The sequence below is a fragment of the Akebia trifoliata genome, chromosome 14 (genome assembly GCF_017979445.1).
Source record: "Akebia trifoliata isolate Shusen 1 chromosome 14, ASM1797944v1, whole genome shotgun sequence".
In the NCBI taxonomy this organism is placed as follows: Eukaryota; Viridiplantae; Streptophyta; class Magnoliopsida; order Ranunculales; family Lardizabalaceae; genus Akebia; species Akebia trifoliata.
The window spans coordinates 4359700-4375018 of NC_141388.1; the positions used below are offsets into that span (position 1 = coordinate 4359700).

A 15319-nucleotide genomic window follows, 5' to 3' on the forward strand; every position below is an offset into this window, starting at 1 on the left:
GACCGATGCTAGCACACATTAGGGAGAGAATTTGCAGAATCAAGCATGTCTAGGGGGGATATATCCAAATATAAAAGCGCAGAGAAATTTATAAGACTGGTAAAATACATGTACAAAACTGAGATAGACAAGACTGCAACTGTAACTCTCTTTTTTTCTTTTCTGAGCCTTTTACATTACTCATTAACCCAAGGAAGATGTAAATTAGGAATTAGAAGTAACTATTCATGACAGGCTCCACCCTCTTTTGATTAATTAACAAATTAATATATGATAGAGACGGCACAATCTCACACTGAGAATGCAAGTCTCCAAAAGAATATGCATCACACATTGCTCCGAGCACCACTCCTCAATCCCCCAACTCCACAAACTCTTATCTGCAGACCCTACTTTTGAACATTAGCTACAACCATACCAACCCAAATAAACATGGTTAAAAACCCAACAATTCTCTTCACCCATTCTACAAACTCCCACCAACAGATACCATCTACAAAGCTCCGGCGGGTGCCTGAAGTGATTCAGGAGATGTGTGGAACAGGAACTCAATCAATAATGAGCCTACTGTAGATTACATCAATCAAAAACCCGGATCTAAGCAAGTCGACGCTGGCGAAGACCCTTGCCAAAGTGAGGTTGCATCAACCGTACATATAAACTATTCATCGCTACCAGGGAATCATGGGTCCCTTGTTCCACAATTTGCCCACCATTGAGAACCACAATGTTGTCTACATGTCTCATCATTGCTGCTCTATGGGCAATAAGAATTGTTGTCTTGTTCCCCATGATCAGTGTATCGAGAGCCTCCTGCACCACTCGGCTCGACTCAGACTCGATTGAGGAGCTGGCCTCGTCCAATAACAAGATGGGTGCATTTTTCAGCACGACCCGTGCAATAGCAATTCTTTGCTTCTGTCCTGGTGTCAGATCCACACCCCTCATACCCACATGTGTGTCATAACCATGTGGCAAGCTACTAATGAAATGGTGGGCATTTGCTATTCTTGCTGCCTCTTTCATCTCTGCTTCTGTTGCATTATGCCTTGCATATATTATGTTCTCCCTTACAGTCGTCGAGAAGATAATAGGTTCCTGCTGAATAAGACCCAGATGGTTCCTCAGCCATCTCACATTGAACATCTTCAAATCTCGGCCATCCAATAAAACTTGACCAGCAACGGGATCGTAGAATCTCTCTATCAAAGAGATAATAGTACTCTTTCCAGATCCAGCAACTCCAACCACCGCTACGGTTTGTCCACCACTGACTTTGAGACTAAAATTGCTCAGTACCATAATCTCGGGACGACTTGGATAACAAAAATCAACATTTTTCAGCTCAATGCTTCCATAGACGTTGGGAGGTTTCAGTCCGGAGCTATCATCCGGGTCAATCTTTGGGACACAGTCTATGATTTCAAACACTGAAGTGAGAGATTTTCGACGTTTAAGTATGTAAGGTGCTAGGCCAAAAGGCTCCACCAATGCAAAAGTAGCAAAAGAGAATACCATGTACTCCTTAAGAGCAGTGGGCAGATCCACACGGCCTTTTTTAACAATGACAGCAGCATACCAGAGGAGGAGAGCATTACAGGCAAAAAGAAGAAACTGTGAAAAGCCAAAGGCAAAACCAATGGCCATGCCATGGAGGAAGCTCTGCTTAAATATTTTTGCTAGTTGCAATCTGTAGAGCTCCATTACCTTGTTACCAGCACAGAAGGCCACAACCGTGTAGATGTTTCTAACTGCATCCTCGAGGACCAAAGATGCTTTCCTGTGCATTTCTTGAATACCTCTTGAGAACCCTGCAAGCCACAGCTTCTGCAAAAAAAAAATATATATATACAAATTCACAAACTCAAAGTTGCAATGATAGAAGAAATAAATTATTAACGAGGTCATCGTGCTCTAACAAATCTCCCCCTATACCATACCGTTATACACCAATCGGAACTATTTGATCTCTGGGCACATCTTGTATAGGGTATGGTCCAAACATTTGCAGAACTAGAGCTACTGGATTGCCATCAGTCCCGTTAGGGCTTGGGCCAAAAAAGCAAAGCCAAATAGGTTCCGGGCCAGGCTAGGCCTGTCTATAAAGAATCTTGGCCATGGGCTAGGGTGCAAGCCCATTGGGTCATTATTATATAAGGAATATTCGGGAAAAGCCTAGCCCATTTACATGCTAAATTGGTCATCATCATCATCAAATCCTTATCCCTAAGATCTGGGTGTTCCTTATGGTAGTTGACTATTATTGATGATGGAAAACCTGCTTCTAACAAGACAATTGTATACTCCACCTTCCCTTACAGCACCTACTTGTGGAATCACAAACAATTAATGCAAGAAGTATAGCAATCACACAACAGGAGTACAATATGTATCAACAGACATTAATTGATAGAGGGAAGAATTGACAAATAAGAACTAGATGAGAACCACATAAAAAAAATGTAAATAGAAAGCTTCTTTGTAGTAAAGCATAGATAGGCATGAGAGCAAACCTGTGCAAAAGCAGAAACTGTAAGGATGGGTAATGTTGCCAAACCCACAAGTGCTAACCGCCATTCCAGTAACAACCCAATAAGTACAGCCACAACAACAGCTGCAGTATCCTGGATAAATATAGAAAGTCGGTTGCTGAAAGCAGCACGGACAAATGTAGCATCATTTGCCAAGCGCATGGATAAGGTGTCGGCACTGTTCTCCTCTTCATCAAACCATCCAACTTCATTGCGTAACATTGCTGGATGAAAATGAGCCTGCATTAGCTCAAAATGAACGCATACATACACATAATGCAGTAGCACATGAAGGATATAGAAATAAGCCTCACGAAGGCACAAAAAGCAGAGGTGTCATTTACCTGAGAACATCATTCTTCTAACACGTTCGGTCATTTTCTCCCCCATTATACCAAAATAGAAGTGCTGCAAAAAATTGGATACCACTGTTACAACACCCATGCATGCAATTATCAAGCACCATTTGTTCACTTCATCATGGTGAAGATGATGGCTATCATCTCCATAATATACCACCACTATCAGTGCAAGGACGTAAGCGAGAAGAGGATTGAAAGAACCGAAAATAGCAGCACCAATGCTCCCCAAAAGAGCATAAAGCCACTCCGCAAAGCTGAGTTCTGCAAGCCTCCAAAATGAAGGTGGTTTCTGTGTTTTTGTATCCTTTGATTCCCTTTGCTTTACAGGTATATCATCAAAATGACTGGGGGGACGACTAAAGGTCTTAGAGTGGGAACGTTCATTTTTAGGATCAGATATCAAAAGTGGTGAAATAGGTGATTCGGGATCTGATGCATTTGATGTCTGTCGATTTGCAGAATTAACGTCAATTTTGGGTAGCTCGGGTAATCTCATTTCGAAACTATCCTGCCTTTTTATGGATGGAACCAAATCTGCTGTGTCTAAAGCCACTCCATTTTCCAGCATTTGATCTGAAGTTGGGCTCTCAACTTTTGGTGATTCTTGTGAGTTGAAGGAACCATCTTGGGGGCAAAATGCATGGATACTATGCACCCTCTGAAGGGAGGGAGACCTAATAATCTTAGGAGAAGATGGTTCTTGAAAGCTGTGACTTGCAGATGAGTCTCTTTCAATTTGGAAAGTTGTTTCCTTGTAACTCCGTATTGGCGTCCTACATGAAGACACAAAACAGATTAGTAAAGGAAAACTCTGCTCGTCATCATCAATCTGAAGCAACTAGAGTTGAAAAAAGAAGACAAAATAATAGTGGGAAAAAACATAATAGTTCATATAAGAAGAAAACGCACCAGAATAATTTTGAGCAAAAGCAATAGGCACTGGCATTATATATATATATATATATATATATATATATATATATATATATATATACATAGGGTTGTGTTCAACAGCCAAAGTTTTCTCTTATATGGGCTAAAAGTTTCAGAATGGCTGATTTTTTTGTGAGGATGGTCTCAATGGTGAGGAGATAATCCTCACAAAAAATCAGCCCATTCCGAAACTTCTAACCCCATCAAAAGTGGTTTATAAACTAACGGTCCACAATTCTTCAACTTATAAACTGGGGTTAGCAGTTACAGAATTGGCTGATTTGTTGTGAGGATGATCTCCTCACAAAAAATCAGCCCATTCTGAAACTTTTAGCCCATATAAGACAAAACACTTTGGCTAGGACTTTGGCAACCAAACGCTACCCATATATATATATAGCCAAAATGGGGGCCAAAGTCCTAGCCAAAGTTTTGTCCTATACGGACTAAAAGTTTCGGAATGGGCTGATTTTTTGTGAAGATGATCTTTAGGACAAAACACTTTTTCTAGGAATTTGGCCGCTGAACCCGATCTATATATATATATATAGGAAGAGGACTATGTCAAATAATGCAAATAATAATAACAACTAATAGTGGAATTCACATTTGCATTATACCTTTTAGGAAGCTTTGCTGCTTCTTCACATCTAAGAAGCTCTGCATATAGGCCATCCAAGGTTAGCAATTCATCATGTGTACCCATTTCAACAAGTTGGCCCTCTTCCATCACAGCTATATAATCAGCATTTCTTATCAGGCTAAGCCGTCGAGCTATTATTATAGTTGATCTTCCCAACATGAGGATATCTAAAGCCTCTTGAACAACCCTTTCTGCTTCAAAGTCAAGGCCGCCGGTGACCTCATCAAGCAGAAGAATAGATGGATTTGAAAGCACTGCCCTAGCAATGGAAAGTTTTATCTTCTGCTCTTCACTTAACACCAAACCAGCTCTACCCACCTGAAATGCATATATCAGAGAAATATCAACATACAAATAATAATTAAAGATGCAACCATTAGGTAATGTACTCCCAACTTGACCTTTTGTCTTTTCTACCTGGGTATCATATCCTTTCTCGAGCGAGCTTATAAATGTATGGGCATGCGCTATTTTAGCGGCTTCTTCGATCTGATCAGAAGTAGCACTTGACCGTCCATAAGCAATGTTATCTTTAATGCTCAAACTTAGCAACGCAGGTTCTTGGGTGACCAATCCTATTTGACTTCTTAACCATTCTAGTTTCAGGCTTTTAATATTCTCACCATCTAAAAGGACTTCTCCTGCAGCATGAAATTTGAAATGCATTAGACAGTAAATAATCCAATGAACTCTTGAAAAATAAAAAGAAAACCAAAAGAAAATGTGGAAAATTATATGAACAAAATACCTAATGTAGGATCATAAAACCGCTCCATGAGAGGAATTATACTGCTTTTTCCCGAGCCATTCCTACCAACAAGTGCCACAGTTTTTCTAGCAGGTACAGTCAGGTAAAACCCACTTAAGATAGGTATTTCAGGACGAGAGAGGTAGCTGAAATAAACATTCCGGAACTCAATGTTTCCTTGCACAGAAAATAAGGTATTTCCATCTTGATTAACAGAAGACGTTGAACGACTTATCATCTCATAAAGTCTATAAGCAGCAATCCGCCCTTGCTCAAATGAATAGAAGTTTGTTGCTGCTTGATTCAACCCACTACAGGAGAAAGCAAGAGGGGAAGAGAGATTGTAATCAAGACAATTTGTAAATAAGAGACGAGATTGCCAAAATATAGGGGGAAAAAAAAAGAACAAGTGAAAGCTGCTTACAGGCCACTCAAAATAACCGCAAACAGAGCTGTTATGATTTCACCACCATGGGCATTCCCATGTGAAACCAGGAACCTTCCAACCCAAAGTTGCAAAGCACATGAACATATTGCAAGACCATATGTAAAGCCAAGTCCAAGGCCTTGCACCAGACTTATCAATATACCATATCTCAGTGTTGCTTGGAGTGAAGCAGCGTAAGAATACTTAGCTAATGTTTCATTTGTAAATGCATATAAAGTCCTAACGTAAGAGACTGCCTGCACAAGTAACAGATTTCCTCCATTACCAATCAATTATGATGATATGCCTTACCAGAATGACAACACAACCAACTCATAGGTATACTCTTACGGTTTTCAGCAAAATTACATCTGTTTATTGTTCATTTCAATAATGAAATGTATATCCATGCATCAGTTTATTTAAAGCCTACTTAAAAAAGTGAATCCTAGACTTGCATGTTGATGCTACCTTGCAGTTAGAGTGAAATGTTAGAATTTAACTATGAACTTTTATGGACATCCTGAATTTATATATAATGCAAGAGAATTTTTCTCTTTTAAAAGACTTCTAACGTAATAAAAGGTCCATGACCTAAGTAATGCATGTTGAAAAAATAACAGCAAATAATAAACGCATCAAATTATAAAGACTAAAAGAACAACTAAAACTTTTTATCATTCATAAAAGCACAAGGACAACCGCAACCAAAAGAAAAAAAAAAAAAACAAAACAAAAACCCTACAAGAAACTACAAGAAGCGGTATTAAGAAAGCACATTATTGAGAGATGCCTAAGCTAAAGGGTACAAAAGTACAATAATATCTAACAATGATAATGGAAACCAACATGGTCTATGTTCTTATCTAGTTTCTGGTTCCAAGCATTCTTGAAAAATGACATTGATATGTTAAAAAAGGGAATATAACCTGTTCAGCAATGCTTGCTGCTTCAGCATATGCATCTTGAATATTTTCAGCAAGTCTGTGGAGAAATATATTAGATATTCCCCCAGCGGCAACAATAAATGGACCAGTGGCTAATGTTATGAGCGCAATCTGCCAGCAGTTGATCAATCCAATGACAAGACCACCAAAAAATGTCGCCATATTATGAATATAGTTTCCAACCTGTTACAAGAAATTTATATTACAAGAGGTACATCCAATAGATGAAACAGTCCCTTTCACCAAATCAATTTCAATATAGATCCTTTCACTGATTGAAACAACATTTTTGAGATTGAAGAGTACTTTCTCACTAAGGGCTGATTGAATAAGCAGCACATCACTCAGTACTTGGCTAACAATGTCCCCGTTGTTTCCGTACGTGTCGAAAAAACTCATGTCCTGGTTAAGCAATACTTGAACATACTTTGACCTGATGACCGCAGTCTGCCTCTCTCCAGTAAGAATCCAACATGATACCTCTATTATACAGAACAGAATTAGAGATGAAGGTTGGAAACAAGCTTAATCTACAATACAGAGAATGCAACAAGAACCGACAACGAGGAAAGTTTGATCTTACCAATCCAACCAGCAGCGAAAACACCAGAAGCTATATAAACAATATATAGAGCATGCTGCCAAGCAAGAACAGAGTTAATTAAAATGAATTCAGAGTTTGGAAATTCTAATGAGCAAAATCAAATTCTGATTAGAAGCAGGTCCTTTAATGAAAGCAATACTAAATAAGTCCCAAGGTCATCACGGATAAATCTTGTCAATCCTAGGAGAAGAAGAAAATCAGTAAGAAAATTATCAGTACTGGAAACCTTTTTCTGGTAGGCAAGTGGCTGAATATGGGTCCATTGCATTTTAACCCTCAGATCTAACCAACTTAAGGAAATCTCATATTTTAGGAACACAGATTTAACATTCAAAAGCTATAATTACGTCATAAAAAACCTGGAAGCCATATATGCAAGGGTCGCATATTGTACATTGAAACTTTGCAATTATTCAACACTTACATGACTTTTACCGAATGTGTCTTTAGGAAAAATAAAACTTTGCTAACCAAATGAAAACAGAACTAAGGATCAGTCAGTTTAATGCAAGAGATTCCTTGTGTACCAAGGATTTCAATGGAACCTTCTAAGTTAATTTGATCTTCCCTAAATAAAACCCAACCACAAGAGATTCATCGGACCTTCTTTATAGCTAACATAAAAATGTTGGTTTCATGGGATGGAATGTCTAACATATATTTTTTCAACAGGATAGTTGCGACAATCAATGGCATCACAAGTGACTATACAATACAATACAATAATATTGTGCTCATATAGCTATATAGTGAGAAACAAATATATGGCAGTTTCTATAAAGCATATAGAGGTATTAAGTTTCTTACGTCACCCCTAGACTTTTGTGATAAGACTTTGATGAGGAGGACGACGGTAACAATGAACTTTGTTAGGTCATCTGAAAATTCCATATGAAGCTGGATTCAACATATCAATTATTACCGTTGAAACTGCAATAATTCATCCTATGTTTCATGCTCCCATCGTTCAGAGATAATTGCAGATTATAGTTGAAGCACAATGTAACATTGAGAACAATATATAAGCAAGAATGCTGTTCAAAAGATAATGAATATGTCAATCCAACCTCACGAAATTAGCAAATTGCAATGAGAAGATCATTAAGGAGCTTTGGGGGGGGGGGGGGGGGGGTAATATCTATTGGATTGCTCTTCTTGCTTTAGGTTCAGCTGGTGGTATTATAACGATGTAGAACAAGGATGTGATCCAAGTATCGGATAGTCTAGTGGGGGCCTTCTCTATTTCTATTTTATGCAAGGGTTGTAACGATGATTTCAAGTGAGTGTTCTTTGGTATCTATGGGCCTACTAAGAGCAGGGAGAGATTGAAATTTTGGGAGGAGCTTGAAGATGTAACAGGTTACTGGGAGAATCCCTGGGTTTTAGGCGGGGACTAAAATGTTACCAGATTTACCCACTAGAAGAACCAGGGCACTCACACATCCAAGAGCATGAAAATTTTTAATGATTTCATTGGTAGACATTGCTTAATGGACTTCCCTCTCTTGGGTAAACGTTTTACATGGTCTAACAATCAGGTAACACTAGGATGTCCAGATTATACAGGTTTTTGGTTGATAATGTGTGGGAGGAGAAGTTCCAAAATGTGGCGCATTTAGCTAGTTCTAGCCCTGTTTCTGATTACTCCCCGTCTTTCTGGAGGCAAGGCACTCTAGAAGTCACCCTCTTCCGCTTAGATTTGAAAATATGTGGTTGTTCCAACCCAACTTTCTTAATCTAGTTAGGAATTGGTAGAATGAGTGCCCTTCTATAGGGAACCCGGGTAGTGTGCTCAAGAACAAGTTTAAATGGTTTAAAGTGAAGTTGAAGGCGTGGAATAAAGAGGTTTTGAGCGAGAAGGAGTAAGAGGGAAAATTGAACATAAAAGAAAGAGGCAAAAGAATGGAATAAAATTGGAATTTCAAAGAGTGACCTTGATAGAGGAGATAAGTTGGAAGCAATAATCGAGGATCAAATGGTTGAAAGAAGGGGACAACAATACCAAATTTTTTCACAAAATTGCCAATGCTCACAGAAGAAGCAATCAGATTAATAAACTCTCTATCAAAGGTAGCATGGTGGAAGGCGAGAAGGAAATTAGGGACGGTGTGATGGGTTATTACAAAGATCTTTACAGGGAAAGGGAATCCATAAGACCCCGTCCTGTTAATTTAGAGTTCAATTCGTTAAACTAGGATGATAGAGTGTGGCTGGAAAGACAAATCGGGAGGAGGAGGAGGTTAGATCGATCCTCTCCTCGATGAGTGAGGATAAGGCTCCAGATCTGGATGGGTTTGCTATAGAGTTCTTCAAGCATTGTTGGGAAATTATCTCGAATGACTTCATGAAAGTCATCAAGGGGTACAAGAAAAGAAGTGTCTTGATTACAGCTTTAACAACACCTTTGTGGCTTTGATTCCCAAGAGAGTTGGGGCGGATAATCTTAGAGACTTCAAATCTATTAGCTTGGTAGCTCAGTGTATAAAATTATATCCAAAGTGCTAACTTCGAGATTGAAAGAAGTTCTTCCTAAATTTATCGATGTCGAGTAAGGGGCTTTCATTAGGGGAAGAAAAATTTTAGATGGAGTGTTGATGGCCAACAAGTGTCTTGACTCGAGGATTAAAGACAAAAGAGAGGGGATTATAGGGAAAATTGATTTGCAAAAGGCTTATGATCATGTGAGTTGGGATTTCTTGGAATACATGATGGGAATGATGGGTTTTGGAGCGAAGTGGACTAGTTGGATCATAAAATGTATTACTACGGTGTCTTATTCTATCTTAGTCAATGGGAATATGGCTGGCTTTTTTAAAGGCTCAAGAAGGTTAAGGCAAGGGGATCATTTATCTCGGTTTCTATTCCTTTTAGTAGTAGAGGCCTTGGGTACATTGTTTAGAAGAGCGGTAGAATTAAGAGGCTAGGTTGGTATGGTAGTGAAACGAAAGGCACGTATGGGTGTAGTGTGTGGAAGGGGATTCTCAAGGTGATGGAGGATTTTGATAGAGGGATTAGATATAGAGTGGGTATGGGGGACATAATAAGATTCTAGGAAGATCATTGGTGTGGCACATCATCTTTATCAACTCAATTTCCGTCCTTGTACGCTTGTTCTCTAAAGAAGAATTGCTCAATTTAGCATTGTTTGATTCGCAACGTGTCTAGTACTACTTGAGATTTGGGGTTTAGGAGAAACTTTAATGATTAGGAGCTAATGGAGGTGACATCTTTCCTTGATCTCTTGAACTCTTTTCATCTCAAAGATAACGAACATGATAGGTGGGAGTGGACGGAGGCGAAGGATCTAAGATTCTCCGTTCGATCTTTTCATGAGTCACTTATCCCTTTTAGTGGCCACTCCTTCTCGGAATCAATCATTTGGTTAAAGTTAGTCCCTTCTAAGGTATCTTTTTCTCATTTGGTTGGCTTCCATAGGGAGGATTCTAATGATGGACAACTTAAATATCCGAGGTTGGATCACTCCTAATTTTTGTCCCCTATGCTCGAGGGATGGGGAATCTGTTGCTCACACCCTAATTCATTACTCTTTTTCTCATGACATTTAGTCTCTCTTTCTTAGGCTTTTTCGGATTAAATAGATCATTCCTCTTAATTTCTTGTGGGCTAAGAACGTCTTTTCCTTCAGAAAAAAAAACACATTTGGCCTATTCTTCCTTCAGCTATTGCTTGGGGGTTATGGAACGAAAGAAATAACAAGGTGTTCAAAAGTAAAGCGACAAGCTCTCATGGCGTTTTCTTGGAGATTATGGGCTACTCGTACCTTTGGTCGAAATTGAACAAGGAGTTCTCGGGGATTACTTTCGATGATTTTGTTTTTAGATGGAATTCCTTTTGTAGCACCTAATGTATCGCTTTTATTTGGTTCGTTGTGCTTTTTTCCTTGAGCGGCTATCTCGGCCTTCTCTTTTTGTTTCTTGTTATTCTTCCTTCTTCAATTAAAAACTTATACTTATAAAAATAAAAAAAATCAAAAATCAACAAGCAATTGGAGTTCAGAAATATTTTTTTAGAACATTAGCTTTCAACATTTCTATTGTAAATACTTGGCCGGTTGTATGCATTTTAAAATAAATGTGGGCAAATCCAAACTGAATTTGGATATAACCTCTTCCTAGGCAATTGATTTCAAGTTAAACCAAATAAGATCACTGAAATTGAACAAGCATCTCAAACCAAATACATGTGGTAGTATGGCTCAAGCTTTGCAACAATAAGGTAGTGGGTTCGATAGATTCTGGATAACCTACCAGAAGCAAAACACAGCTAAACAAAAATGTTGCAACTAACATTTTTCATTAGCCATCAAACTAATCTTACCTACAATTCTAACGAAGGATTTCTACTTGGAGAAAAGCCAATTCAATCCTTGAATAAAAACCCATACTATGCTTCGACCTAAACTAGTAGAAAAGTAATCAAATTGTAGAAAATCAAATGAGGGATTTCTATGTGGAAAAAACCCAAATCAATCCCTGAATAAAAACCCGTTACTGTGCTTCGGCCTAAACTAGTAGAAAAGTAATCAAATTGTAGAAAATCAAATGAGGGATTTCTATGTGGAGAAAACCCAAACCAATCCCTGAATAAAAACGCAAACTGTGCTTCGACCTAAACTAGTAAAACAGTAATCAAATTGTAGAAAATCAAACAAACACAATAAGAGTAAACATGTCCAACTTTCAAAAAAAAACAATTGAAGCAAAACAAATTCGATTGGCCATTGAACAATATGTTTAATCATAAATCATTGGAAATTTGAACTAGAATTTCGAAGGACACAATAAGAGTAAACATGTAACTTTCAAAAAAAAAAAAAAACAATTGAAGCAAAACAAATTCGATTCGCAATTGAACAACATGTTTAATCATAAATCATTGGAAACTTAAACTAGACTTTCGAAGACCCACCTTGGTAAACTCCCGAAACAGCTCGTCAGGTTTCTCCGAAGGATCCTGAAATCTCAGTAAGTGAATAATCTTCCCGAAGAAATGCAAATAAACAACAAGCGCTGTTCCATGTGCCGCCGCAGCGATCGAACCCACAACCATCAGAACCCAATCAAGCTCATCAGCACAAGCAAATAATCTCGAGAAAGGCACAGCAGCCGGAGGAGGTTCGATTTCCTCTGTTTCCTCAACCCCTTCTTCATCCTCCACTTGTACTGGCTCTGCGTTCGAATCCAAGTATGGTGATGGCGATTCTGGTGGCTCGGATACTTCAGAAACTGGCGTTAACGGCTGTATATGAGGCGGAGACCAACCAAATAGCCCTCTTGATATCATCATCTTAACGACAATTTCGTAAATTTGTAAACTTTAATTCATCCAAATTCAAAACCCTAGCTAGAATTTCCAAATTCTAAGATAAAATCGAAGACAAATTGAACCAATCGATATGTAAATTTGAAAAAACAAAATAGCAGAAAAATAGTGGGAGATGATTTCTCTAGGGTTTAACTCTTTGAATTTTCTTTATTCGTTTGAAGAATCGAAGAATCAGTCAAATTAGGTGGATTTCTTCACACACGCACGCAACTTCTTCTTCTTCTTCTTCTTCTTCTTCTGCTTCTGCTTCTGCTTCTGAATTAAAGATTTTTCTATTTGTTTCTCTGTTTCAACCCTTGTTGTCGTTAAAAGCTAGGATTTTTTTCTCTTTTGCTTCTCGAGACTCCACCCATCACCAGCCGAAGACATCATTATGGTGTCACTTTTGGTCCCAATCCATCCACCTCTCTGTTTTCTCCTCCCCTCTCTGTTTTTCCATTTTTTTAATATTTTTTAAATTAAAAAATAAAAAATATAGTTTAATAAATTAAAAAATTATTTCAATTTTTTTTCCTTTATAATAATACCACGTAAGAGGAAAATATTCCAAATTCCGACGTTTTCAAAAATAAAGAATAAAAGATTTTATTGACACACCAACCTTTTGAAATTAGGGATTTTTCCCTAAACATGTTCAACGTATGTCCAAATTTCATTTTAATTCCTAAAATATGTATTTCGAGTGAATTCATCACTTTTTTAATTAAGGATTCTCTGATATATCTACGAATTCGCAAATATTAAAAAAGATGAACTCACGAATTTGTAGATTACAAAAATGACGAATGCATATTTTGATAATTAAAATGAAATATACCAAACTTGAAAAAATAATGATTTTCTAACGCCCCCACTATAAAATCATAAGTCATTTGCCTCGAGATACATATATAATCATAAATATTTTTCTTATGTATCCCAAAACAAATGATCTATGATTCTGTGATGGAAGCGTAAGGGTATATGTCAGAGGAAGGGTGTCAAATTATCACAACTCAACTTGAAATTTAATCATTCACCTTCAAAATTAATCAACTATTTACATATAAATTGGTGTGCTATAAGTAAAAATTGATGCATAATTTTACGAATAAAAGAAGATGGCCACTCTCATGGCTCATGATTACCAACAATATGATGGTGTGGCTTGATGAAATTTGAGGTGTTTCGCTTTTCTTTTTTCGTTTTATTTATTTATTTATTTAAATTTCAAAATGATAATTATAACAAGCCAATGGTATTCTGCTAAGGGAAAAGTTGTTGAAATCTGAACGGTAAGGTTGAAATCTTTGACAAGTCTGGTCATTTTAGATAGTGGAGACACCATAACATCAAAATCTAAATTGTCTTAAATGACATTGTAAGAAGAGGTGGTGCACGTGTGGTTGTGTGGGACCTACCATCCAAATACCAATCAGATATTAAATAGTGGAATTTAAAGTGGAACCCATTATTAGTGATGATCAGTGTGGCACGTGTGTAATTATTTTGCTAATAATGATCCTAGACTATACTTATATAACGTTATTATCTACTATTTTACTATTTTATCTCTTTTACTGTCTCGCACGTGCATGATTCGTGTCAGATATCACCATCTGGATTAGTGATTGCTGCAATTGACAGAGCCCATGCGCATAGTTGGCTTGTACTGAATTGACTTTCTTCTTTCGAAGTTCTCGAACCATGAGGGTGGCGTGACGTGGCGTGGTGGGACAGAAATGGAAACTTAAGAGTACATTTTAGTGTCCGACGACGATGGATAGTGAAATGAGGGAACAGAAGTACAGGATCACAAGGAAACACTTTTATCGAGAGAGATTTACCCGGCATATCTAGCTGTTGCTTTTTTTATTTATAAAACTCCCTTGGAGTTCTGACAACTCCAAAGAAACCTTAGTTTATGAAGTTTGTTATCCACCAAACCCCATTTTATCAAGTTTGTTAGGACCAAACCTTGGAGTGGGGATCCTGATCATAAAATTCAAATTTATGGAGTTAATTTGTTATTTAACATATCTTGGAGTGGATTCTAACCACGTGTCTTTCAAAACTTGATGTGATAACATAGGATGATAAAAGATAAAATTATAAGAATTATTAAAAAAGTCAAAAGAAAAAGTTACTTTTCACTATTGAATTTTAATTTTAAATTTAGGAGTTTGATAGCCATTTTACTTTCAACACTAATAATCAAGCTCAAAAAGGACTTTTTATTTTAGATTGTTTCTATTGAATTTGAGTTTTTTCATAAAATTTAGAAGGTTGCATTGTCGAATTGCTTATTTGATGATCCATTTGGGGCTAATGACTCTTAATAAGATTTGAAATCTTACTAAGTTACTCAGGGTAACTTGATTCATAACGTAGGCTTTGTTCAAGTAACAAAATTAATAAAGTAAGGGAGTTTTTGTAATAAAATTGTAATAGGTAGGTATGATCGATAAATCTCTTTTTTATCAATTCTGATACTCAGTGGATTCAATTCTATGATACGTAATTGTAATAGATTATAATAAAAAGAAATCTAGAATAGGGATTTTTGATTGACATCCTTACTAAGAGCAACTCCAACGCACTTATCATTAGTCTTTGCATCTCTCTTCCCAACTGTTAATTTAGAATGTCAGAGTTCTTTGAAGATCCCCAACATACTATGCAACTCTCTCTCTCTCTCTCTATAATATATATATATATATATATATATATATATATTGAAAAGTTCAATTTTCAATTGACAAAAAGAAAAGATGGAGATCTAGGATCCCTACTTTTTGA

The 15319-nt window shown here is 37.2% G+C and overlaps 1 protein-coding gene across 1 annotated transcript; it reads right to left on the minus strand.

Annotated features, from left to right (window-relative positions):
* Positions 1 to 61: 61 nt before the first annotated feature.
* On the minus strand, positions 62 to 12979 carry ABCB6 (P-glycoprotein 6). The gene is made up of 11 exons (XM_086422041.1): positions 12125 to 12979; positions 7175 to 7229; positions 6898 to 7073; positions 6574 to 6774; positions 5642 to 5901; positions 5218 to 5528; positions 4887 to 5110; positions 4447 to 4787; positions 2876 to 3666; positions 2514 to 2755; positions 62 to 1827 (listed from the first exon to the last, which is right to left on the minus strand). The coding sequence occupies exons 1-11, from the start codon at positions 12500 to 12502 to the stop codon at positions 598 to 600; spliced, it is 4209 nt and encodes a 1402-aa protein (XP_086278167.1). The 5' UTR covers positions 12503 to 12979; the 3' UTR covers positions 62 to 597.
* Positions 12980 to 15319: the final 2340 nt, after the last annotated feature.